The sequence below is a fragment of the Periplaneta americana genome, chromosome 1, assembly GCF_040183065.1.
Source record: "Periplaneta americana isolate PAMFEO1 chromosome 1, P.americana_PAMFEO1_priV1, whole genome shotgun sequence".
NCBI classification, from domain to species: Eukaryota; Metazoa; Arthropoda; class Insecta; order Blattodea; family Blattidae; genus Periplaneta; species Periplaneta americana.
In genome coordinates, this window is record NC_091117.1 from 27373734 (window position 1) to 27385623 (window position 11890).

The 11890-nt window shown below is 34.2% G+C and overlaps 1 protein-coding gene across 1 annotated transcript in view; it reads right to left on the minus strand.

The window, feature by feature from the left end:
- Window positions 1-10839, minus strand: part of LOC138692968 (uncharacterized) — a 195046-nt gene extending 184207 nt beyond the window's left edge. The window contains exon 1 of the mRNA XM_069816438.1: window positions 10659-10839. Coding sequence (XP_069672539.1) covers window positions 10659-10675 — 17 coding nt within the window. The 5' untranslated portion in view covers window positions 10676-10839. The remainder of the gene's footprint in view (window positions 1-10658) is intronic.
- Between the last annotated feature and the right edge of the window lie 1051 nt (window positions 10840-11890).

Here is an 11890-nt window from a genome sequence, read left to right on the forward strand (position 1 = left end):
TTTAAATAAATGAAGGGATGAGAATGATACAGTCCTAAGCCACACAGACAAAATTTTACAGGAGAGCGTGTTAGAGTCCAATGCTATTAGGTGCAGTATCATAATTTCTTCGGCGTACAGTTGAGTCATTTGTTGAATAATTTTTACAATATTTTCATAGTAGCTTCCCAATATGTGTAAGAAATGAACTCGTACAAAAAATAATTTTTGGTAGAAGTCTGGCTTTGGATTATCTCATTCTAATCCCTTCGAATTATAAATCTCTGTCAAAGTACTCGTTTTAACAACAAGATAATGTAACACTTTAGTGTATTTACAATAAGGTTGTGAAGATGTATTATTTATTTAATCACCCCTGACACTAGTAGACGGATCTTGGTGTTACAGAAAAAAAGTCTGCTGGTCTAAAGCAAAGCATTAATTTTGGCCCTCGGTTGTATAATGCTTTAGCTAAATTACACCCAGAACTTCTAACATGTAACCCACTAACATATAACAAGAAAATTAGAAACGTGTTAATGTCTTCAATTTGATTAAGGTATGTATTAACGTTTTGGAGAAAAATCTACATCTTTTAACCAACCTTTTTAAGATATTTATCAGACAACATATGAAAGTAGACTAACATAACCATATATCAGAAACTTCAATTTCACTTTTTGATTCCTTAAAAAAAATAAAACATTGCGTAGTAGTTAGTGAGAAACCTGAAATTCATAATGATAGCCATCAAAACATAATTTCTACCATGAATGACCTACTACAAAAATTTCAGTCAACTATACAAACAGAAGTAAATGAAATCAAGAAATCTATCGAATTCTTGTCTAGTAAATTTGATAGTTTCAGAGAAGAAATAGAGAAAATGCAAGGAGAAATAAATATAACGAAGAAAGAAGTGGAAATAACGAAGAAGGAGGATAAAGAATTAAGAACTGAACTGAATATTTGCCAACAATATACTCGTCGTGACAATATATTGATTGATGGCATTCCAGCAACAGGAAATGAAAATATCCATGAAATAATCAATCAAATTTCTAAAGTAATTGAAATTAAAGACTTTTCAATGAATGAAATCAGTGTTGCACACCGACTTTCAACGAGACGTCAGTAAAAGCCGTCTTCCATTTGTTGTTCGTTTCGTGAGAAGAACTACCAGAGACTTGGCTGCGATGCTTCAGAGAACGGTCGAAGAAAGAAGGGAATGCAGCTGGCCTACAACTGCATCTACTCAACGCGAATCTGCAGCCTGGAAAATTCTTCGCCAGTGACCATCTTACTGCATATTACAAACACCTCCTATCTTACTGCATAGGGTAAACTAGGGTCTGTTGGACAGTCGGGCATGTTGGACACTCTGTACTTTAACGTATTACCTCGCCACTTGTGGGCACCACATTCTGCTAGAAATCAATGACGGAAGTAGCCCCACTCGTGCCTACTTCCGTCATTGACTTCTAGCAGAATGTGGTGCCCACAAGTGGCGAGGTAATACGTTAAAGTACAGAGTGTCCAACATGCCCGATTGTCCAACAGACCCAGTTTACCCTATTACATGATGCACGAAGGTCAACGCTACGGCTGCAAAAAGATATGCAGTTACGATACATCACTCCTGAAGTTGATGCTGGGTTAATGACACAAGTAAAGTATCCGCCATGGAAAATAATAGTAATAATATAATATAATTATGTAATTATATAATAATAATAATAATAATAATAATAATAATAATAATAATAATAATAATAATAATAATGCGCAAAAGTTTTCATTTTAAGATGAATCTGTCATTATAGAAAATGGTTGTTTCTGGTACACCGTAAAAGCCTTTAAGGCAATTGGTTGGTATTAAAAGCCCTTGTCCTCACTTCAAGTACAAGATGCTGTGAAAATTGGGTCGCTCAGATTATGGTTTTCGATGTTAAATCGTGACACAAAGAACCGAAGAGAAGGAACCTTCAGCATGCTCTTGTCCTAAAATGCAGATAAGGTCTTCGAGTGAGAGGTATTTCCTGCTCTGATTTATCTTGCCGGATCTACAGTTACAATGATATGACGAAACATTGTTATTACAAATATCGTTCTTCTGTACGTAATGTGCAACACGGTATTAGAACAAATTTGGTGACACATACTGTAGACCCTCCAGGACTTTATGCAATCTGCATCGCTTACTCACGGAGCAATCGTGCGTAACTAAGTATAATTAACATGTAGGATAAAAAAATATATATAAAAAATGCTTTTGAATTAGGGGAGAGTCGGGTAGTATCGAACATCGGGTAATATCGGACAGTGAGTTTCTTTCATCTACCACACGATGATAATACCTAATTGACATGGTTACGTTTCTGTAATGTCGCATAGAGGAACGTAACCATGTCATTCAGGTACTACGATATGGTGGTAGATGAAAGAAACGCACTGTCCGATACTACCCGACTCTCCACTATACTAAGATTTCATTTGTACATTATTAGATATTTATGATTTTCATTGGACACTTTACGAATTTTCTCCATAAAAAGATGACATTTCTGATTTTTCTACTGCAGCTGAAATAAGAGTAGAGTCAAGCATGATTTTGGTAGGGAAGTAAGTGGAGATTCATGTTCTTTCTGTAGCAACTACCTAAGTGTTCGTCTTTTAACCTCGATCCATCTTTTGCTGTGGCCATGAGTCTTCTTGACCCGCTACAGAGAAGCTTTGAGGACGTAAAGAGCTGCTAAGTTTAATCTCTGAAGATGATGATAATAATAATAATAATAATAATTAATAATAATAATAATAATAATAATAATAATATTAGTAATTACAGTAGAGAATCGATGATCAGAGTTAATGTGGAAGAAGACTACCTCGGATAAACAAAAAACTGGGATAAAACGGATGGTTACTGAAAAACTGCTTTGACTATAAATTAAACAAACTCTTTACTTAATAGACTAAACAGAATTAACAAGTCAGCTTAATATGAACCCTAGACGTTTAAAAATACATTTCGTATACATTTAAAACAGCAAATAACATGTGATATCGTACAGTACATTTTTGGTTCGGGCTCGGATAATACGGAATCTCGGTTAATCGAAACTCGGATAATCGAGACTCTACTGTATTATTATTATTATTATTATTATTATTATTATTATTATTATTATCCATGAAATGAGTGAAATAGATAAAATCACTTTACTTCTGTAGCGTTTATCAGTCTTAATCATAGCTAAAACGAAGTTCTTAATTGTTACAATAATTTAAAACTTCTGAAGCAAATACTTTTGATTCTATGTGGTAATTAAGTAGCCCGAAGAATTGAAAATGGATGCCTGAACTCTTTCTTTCTTGTGTTATCATCAAGCATTGGATTCTTCGACACATTCCTTCCTTACGGTTATTTTTAGGATTTTTAATAAACACACTTTCCAAAGTGGTGATATTGTCTATTTAATTGCTCATTTTTTGTTTTGTATTTTTGAAAGTTTTCCATAGTTAAGGCGAGATCCATTCTACATTTTTGAGCTTATTTTTACCTGACACTAGACGAATACAAAATTGAAATCCTATGACGAAGTTGATCATAGCAAGCGTATCACGTTAGTTAACAAATCTGTAATTGCCTAGCCGAGGTTCGAACTCACAGTCGCAGAGACATTTACTGTTACAGCGTCTGCATTAGTCGTTGAGTATACCACGACCTGAACTTCTGCTATTTGTTTTTTCTGAAGTACAGTTAGGATTTCGTGGCTCACTGCACGAAGTGAAGGGAGTGATTATTATTCGTTCTGTACCACGAAATTGATTTAATGAGTCGAATCGTAGCGTTTTCAAAGACAAACTCGTTTATTCTGGTACAAGATATTTTAAAATTATATTAAAAAAAATATCATGTTCATACATACGTAGTATTACATAAATAAATTAACATTGAAAGATAAAAACATAGATCTACTCTTTTACTCTCCACAAAGGCGCATGAAGGGCATGAAGATACAGCTTTAATGCTTTTATAACTCCGGCTATATAAGAAAGTGAATGTCCAACATGCTATGACGTCCTGCCCTCTTGGACAGAGTCTAAGACAGTATAATCAAGCTTTGGCCTAAATCCACTTAGGCCTTTTCTGGGTCTGATACATGTTTTGGGCGACAGAGTAATGAAATTTAAGTGATAACAGATCAGGATGACTGTAAGACAATACAGCACAACATATCAGAAGTAAACAGTGTCCGCATTGGATAAAGATTGCGTCTTAAAAGCTGTGTCCATTACGAACTGCATGAGGAGAAACTAATACTGTAGTATGTAATTTGTAGACAGGGAATGAGAGGGAGCCTTTGAATGTTGCAGACAGAAGGAAAAAAATAATATATTTCCGTCATAGAGAGTCGATCCAGTGTCATTCGGAACTAGTCGTTGTTGATACTGTGCTATCACGACTGTAATATAAGTTATGTACTTACTTACTTACTTACAAATGGCTTTTAAGGAACCCGAAGGTTCATTGCCGCCCTCACATAAGCCCGCCATCGGTCCCTATCCTGTGCAAGATTAATCCAGTCTCTATTATCATACCCCACTTCCCTCAAATCCATTTTAATATTATCCTCCCATCTACGTCTCGGCCTCCCTAAAGGTCTTCTTCCCTCCGGTCTCCCAACTAACACTCTATATGCATTTCTGGATTCGCCCGTACGTGCTACATGCCCTGCCCATCTCAAACGTCTGGATTTTAAATTCCTAATTATATCATGTGAAGAATACAATGCGTGCAGTTCTGTGTTGTGTAACTTTTTCCATTCTCCTGTAACTTCATCCCGCTTAGCCCCAAATATTTTCCTAAGCACCTTATTCTCAAACACCCTTAACCTATGTTCCTCTCTCAGAGTGAGAGTCCAAGTTTCACAACCATACAGAAGAACCGGTAATATAACTGTTTTATAAATTCTAACTTTCAGATTTTTGGACAGCAGACTGGATGATAAGAGCTTCTCAACCGAATAATAACACGCATTTCCTTTATTAATTCTGCGTTTAATTTCCTCCCGAGTGTCATTTATAGTGTACTATATGTAATATATGTACTAGCAGAAATTAATTAACCTATATACTTAATTAATAAGATGCATGCCTAGAATATTTTAGTAACAACGGCCATTCTTAAAATGAAATTTTATACATCTTGATTACACAACTTTTAACACTATATCACTTCGGAATATGTATGATAAGAACTTGCTTTTGTTAAATTTTAACGTACCTTTTTAACGTGTTTCGACCTATTTTGGGTCATCTTCGGAACTGGTCGTTGTTTGTCTTGGCGCCTCTTGTTTCCTGTGAGGGTGCGTTCGTAGTGTAGAGTCAAAGAGTGTATGTGTTTTGAAATTGAGTTGTGTGTTGAGAATATCGTTGGGGTGTGTTTTCGTGTGTCTGTATATTTCATATTGTTCTAGTGTGTTGAGTTTCTGGCTTTTTAGTTGGATGTGGAGTATTTCCATGTCTGTGTTGATGTCTCTGTAGGTGTGGTTGGCATTTGTAATGTGTTCTGCATATGTGGAGGTGTTTTGTAATTTTGTTATGGCTATGATGTGTTCTTTGTAACGTGTTTGAAATGATCTGCCTGTCTGTCCTATGCAATTTTGTTTGAGAAATGCGTGACACAAGGCAGTATATCAGGTCGTAATTGTTTCCTTGTGAAGGTATAACTTGAAATTAATTGAACTAAGGTTTAATAGCCGTGAGACGTGGCCTTAAATTATTTCTTATATTAAATAAGATTAAGTGTATGTGCTAGAAGAAAGCAACAGGTGCTTCGTAAAATTAATTATTTTATAATGCTAATTGCTCAAGTGGTAGTACATTCGAATTTAGAAATGGGGGTTCTGGTTCGATGCCAAGTAAGAAATTGAGATTTATGTCCGAAAGAAACTGATAGCTTTACTATTTGTAGGTATCTAGTGCTTTTTTTTTTTTTGTTATGTGGGAAAGAACACAATTTCCTAACTTAAGAAGTTACTGCAGTTACGTAATTTTTGTTCCTTTCCAACCTGTTGTTGTTTGATGACTGTGAGATATGGTCGTAAAATATATTGAATAGGATCTTCAATTTTATGGAGGTGCTTGATTATCTTACACTGCTATTACTCGAATGGAATTACATTCGAACATAAATTGAGATTTATCTTGCAAATAAACTGAGTATTCATCTTTTGTCTTAAGTTCATTGTGAGTTGTCGTATCGGTGACCTCATGTCATGCTAGATATCGTCCAGGAGTTTCGTTGTTTTTACTGTAGATTTATAATGTTGATATAAATTCGTACTATGTGGGAGACAAGTTTGATTTCCTAACTCAATAAGTTAATGAAGTTACATTAATTTTCTCATATCTACCCTTATCGTTGTTTGGAAATCATTCCATAGAAAGAAACCGTGTGTGGAAGTGTGAGATAAACTTCGTTAATTTTAAATAGAAATAAAAAAAAATTCTTCACTCATTTTTCTTATACAATAAACTTTCGAAACCAGTTCAAATCTTCCAATGAAAAATGAGTTCAGAATCTAGACCTCGAATGAAAATGGATTAAAAAGTTATATGGCTTAGATTTTATAACTTCCAAGTTTATTTATTTCTGAAAAATGCTAGCCATTTTGTGGACACATTATTATGTAATTAATGAAGAAAAGAAGACCATCTATGACCCTATACTTTAGAGATTATTATCGTATACAAGGACAGATTGAAGTATTTGGCCTATTGTTCGGAGCATGGTGAACAATTCCAAAATTCTCAGTTGAATGTTTTAAGTCTTTTGGAATTCCTTTAAATATTTTGAAAATTATTGCTATAGACGTAATGAAATATTCTGTTCAGATTTTACGTAATCACCTGTACACCTAAATTTCCCTATATTCTATTTGATTGTTAATAATTATTGAATAAAAGTACTTTCCCAAGGGTAGCTTCCATTTGAAAATAAAAATCGTAAATAGTGATAACGCAAATGTTTGTTTATTTTATTTGTTTAGTATGCTTTGTCTTTTGGCAACCCTTACTGAAGGGCAGCTACCCTGTACATAAAATACTTAAGTTACAAGTCAAATATGGTATGTAAAAGGCAGTATGTGTCAGTCCAATTTTGTGAAGCAAAGCGAGTTTAAAATAGACAATAAATGAGGAGTTACATGTTTGGTTCAGTTTTTTGAGTAAATTTTAGGTTTGTTTACTTCTGCAAAATGCTATAAATATGATGTTTATTTTGCTGGGTGTTAAGTCTAGAAAATGTCGTTAATTATCATTCATTTTACAAATTAAATTCAGAATACGAAATTAACATGGAGAAAAAAAATTATTTGTTTAATTCAGCTTCTCGAAACTTCCGGTACAGCTACTTCCTGTGGAGTACCATCCATTAAGTATTTTGTTTGGTTATAAACTGCAGGAGAAATGGATAAGGTAACATTATTTTTACGGTAAAAGAGTTAAAATATGTAGTACACATGGTGAAACAGAATTACTGTATATTGTTGGCTTGGCTTTTTTTTGGGGGGGGGGTTAGTGTCTCCCTGTGGAATGTCACCCACTAAATACTCATATTAATCGGTGATAAATCTCGGTAGGAATGATTACTAAGTTGATGTTAATTCTGCAAAGAAAGATGTGTTCAAAAATATACAGTAGAATGAATATAGTGATGCGATTTGTTTTTAGTTTCTCACTTTTTTTTAGGTGACACCTTCCTGTACAGTGTCATCTGATTAGTATGTGAACATTTCATTGTTAGGGGTATGATTTTGTGGTGATTATTTTATCGTGAGTTCTTTGAATATTTCGTGTCGATATTTCGTGAAAATATCAGGATATGTTACAGAAAATTAATATTATGTGTAAAAACATGTAGAAATGCAGTCAGTTATTTTAATAATTACAGATTTCCTGATACTTTCAATATTATGAACATAAATTACACAAATATATTTTTTTTCTTGACAAATAGGTCTAATTCCAGTAATTGCTTAATATCAGTTTGCCCACCGCTGTAGAGTAAAGGTTACCATGTCTCACCGTGAAACAAGCGGGCCGGATTCAAATCCTGGTTGAGGGTAAACCTCAACCCATTAAGAGCAAATGCTGGGTAACTTTCGGCGCTGGAACCTGGACTCATTTCGCTGGCATTATCACCTTCATTTCACTCAGACGCTAGATAACCATCACAGTCGATAAAACCTCGTTCAGTAAACCAATTTAAAAAGAAAACATCAGTTTACACATATTTAGAAAAGTACTCTGACCATTTCACAAACAGGGGCGAGTTCAATATGTCCCCAAACAGTCTTTCACCGTTTTACAGCACTTAACTACCCTGCTCTTGAATATGAAAGTCGTAATATTTCGAACATTTGAACACGACAGACGAACTCGAGATCAAACGAAATATATCTTTCTATGTCGAAAATTCTCTCTCACTACCAATATTTGAACTTTCATCTGTCTCAAAGAACTTGTAAATTAGAATTAGTATACAAACTCTTCTGTCTCTGCGAAGACATTGTAGGATCGTTGTTTACAGCTGACACAAAGTTTCAGAAAACAGCCAAATTAAATTTTTTATTTTATTTGAAAGGCTTACCTGTTCATTTTCGCAAATATTTCGTAAAAAAAAAAAAAACATCTTTTCAAGTACTAATTTCGTAACTATGGGACTGTGGAAATGGCGACATTTCAAGGTTAAATATTCATATTCTAGACTACCTTCGTGAGATTTGTGTTGCATTGTATTTATTTATATTCCATGGTATTTGTACATTGCTTCACAGCTAGAATATGGAAGATGTCAAAAAAATTTTAATAGTATTACAAAGTCTTAATTATAGTCACAGTCTAGTTGACATATATGCAGAAGAGTTTTAAATATAGTCTACTAGTACAACACGAGGAGTTAGTATCGATACTTAATACAACACACATATTCATGAAGCGTTGTTGAAAGTCATAAATTCACCTACAGAATAGAAGGCGTGAGAAATTAGGTACTTCTTTAATTTGGCCCTAAATAATCTTATGTTTTGAGTTTGATTTTTTATACCCACAGGGAGACTATTAAATATTTTACTGCAGTATAACGCCATATACCACGATAGAATTGCCGATGGAATATGAAAGTCATTTTTGACGCGTATTTACGCTATGAACTGTTGAAGCAGTCACAAAGTTTTCACGATTACATACGAGGAAGATTATTAATGAAAAAATATACTGACTAGCCATGGGTATTATTTGTAGTTGTTTAAAATGTTCCCTAGATTTGGCACCTACTATTATTCTAATTATTACTCTTTTTTTGTAGTAGGAATATACTGTTACTATCTGTAGAATTTTCCCAGAATATTTTCCAAAACTCATTACCGAATGGAAGTATGCAAGGTATATTGTTTTAAAGATATTAATGTTTACTATCTCCTGCATAGATCTAATACCAAAACACGCTGAACTTAGTTTGGGTGTAATTTCTTTAATATGATTTTTCCAATTTAACACGTTATCGATTTGAAAGCTAAGAAATTTGCTTCCAAGTTAAATTGTCCACTTCAAAATGACCAGAGAAAAATGGCCACAACAAAAATGTCCAGAGCAAAATGTCCAAGGGAGAAAGTGCAGTAAAAATAATGTCCGCAACAAAATGTGCAATATAAAAAATATCCACTAGCAAAATGTCCATATACGAAAATGTTCACAACAAAAGTCTAGTATAAAAAAGTCCGAATTCAAAAATGCGCACGAAGAAGTCCATAATTGGAAAAAAAAAAAAAATCAATAATAATTTTTTTACAGAAGCAGTAACCAGGAAAAAGACTGCAATGTAAAATGTTTTATTGACAATGCTACCAAATTTTAAATCAAGAGTGACAGAATGGCTGAAATTATATATTCATAAAAAAGGAAAAACATTCTAGGTACACAATGGCTTTTCGTATCACTTTCATTCAAGGAGCAAAAATGGTAAAAAATTATATTGGAGGTGCGTGGATAGAAGCACCTGTGATGCGAAATGTGTGACCAATGTTGATATGGATAACATATATGTAGATAAACCAAGTGGACATTTCTGTAGTGCTCGGGAAAAGTGGCACAAGTCAAAAATGTTAATTTTACAGGAGAAGGAAAAAAACTGTCTTCACACTGGTTTATGTCGATTTGATTTTCTTCTGTATGAATTATTGTAATGGGAGAAATACTTATGTCTCTTTTCCCAAGCGAGCAGATGTTCTGTAAGTGTCAATAAATCATTAACAAAGTTTGTGGAAACTGACTTATGCCACTTTTTTCCAAACACTGCAGATTTAATAATTAGACATTTAATTTTTATGGACATTTATGTAAGTGGACATTTCTGTTTGCGGACGTAGTGAAATGGACATTTTAATCTCCAACTAGAAATTTGGTTGTTGTTGTTGTTTCTATTTGGGACCTATTGTTAATTATTGCGAATGTAATTATGTTTTCAGACACTTGTGTATTTCGTTAATACCAAACAATCACACCCTTATTCATTGTTATTCGACGCTAAATCACAAAAATAAAACTATTAAATTGCCGATAAAAAATAAGACAAGTAAATGAAAGCGTGTGTAAAAAGTGAAAAACTGAATTACCTTAGAGTTCCCATCATGATTCTCCGAACTGTGGATTTCTGAGTTGTGAAGTGCTGTCCAGACGGTAACACTATTGAGCCATAGAAACAAAGCACACACCAAACACACACCAGCTAAAGTGAGAGTGACGGCAACACACGCTCCTGCGGTTAGATCTGCTCTTTGAGAGGCGGGCGGGCGTGCACTCACAACTTGTTTTATATGAGCGCCGCCCCGTTGACCCACATAGCAACTCCAACTCTCTTTGGGAGATCCGTCTGCTGCTGCTGCTGCTGCTGAGGTTTCTCTCCCACCCCCATGCCGCCTTAAGAGTCGATAAACTTCGAAATGTCCTTAGTTCCCAATTAAATCCTATTGTCCTGAAGAACATGCCTATATTCCCGAAGGAATATCCGTTATCGGGTTATCTTACCGGTTGAGTTTGGTTGGAGCTAGATCAATCTGGTTCTTGTCCTTATGGTTATTTACAACGACTAACACAGTCTGCTTTCTACGCCGGAGAATCGGGTTTGAATCCCGAGGAATTAAAATGGAATATCTCGGAATTCTTTCTCATAATTCCATCTCTCTGGAACCAGATTGTTTCAGTTTGTATCCTTGCAACTTCTTTCGATATGTTACTTAAGATTAGGGTTTAAACTAGAAAATAAATAATTATTGCATAAATTCTCAAAAGAAAAATTATATTTGTACAAATTCCGAAGAACTTGTGCAACATTCTAAATTCTTACACAGGAAATTATTATCATTAAGATTTGCAGAAACAAAAAAATTATGCAGTTTGCTTCTTTGAGTTTTATTACAAACAACCCAACTTACCATAGTGTAGGTATACTTACCTATGGCTTTTAAGGTACCAGGAGGTTCATTGCCGCTCTCATATAAGTCCGACATCGAGTTTGAATTCCGAGGAATTAAAATGGAATATCTCGGAATTCTGTCTCATAATTCCATCTCTCTGGAACCAGATTGTTTCAGTTTGTATCCTTGCAACTTCCTTCGATATGTTTCTTAAGATCAGGGTTTAAGCTAGAAAATAAATAATTGTTGCATAAATTCTCAAAAGAAAATTTATATCTGTACAAATTCCGAAGAGCTTGTGCAACATTCTAAATTATTACACAGGAAATTAAAATTATTAAGGTTTGCAGAAACAAAAAAAATTATGCAGTTTGCTTCTTTGAGTTTTATTACAAACAACCCATCTTAACATAGTGTAGGTATACTAATGG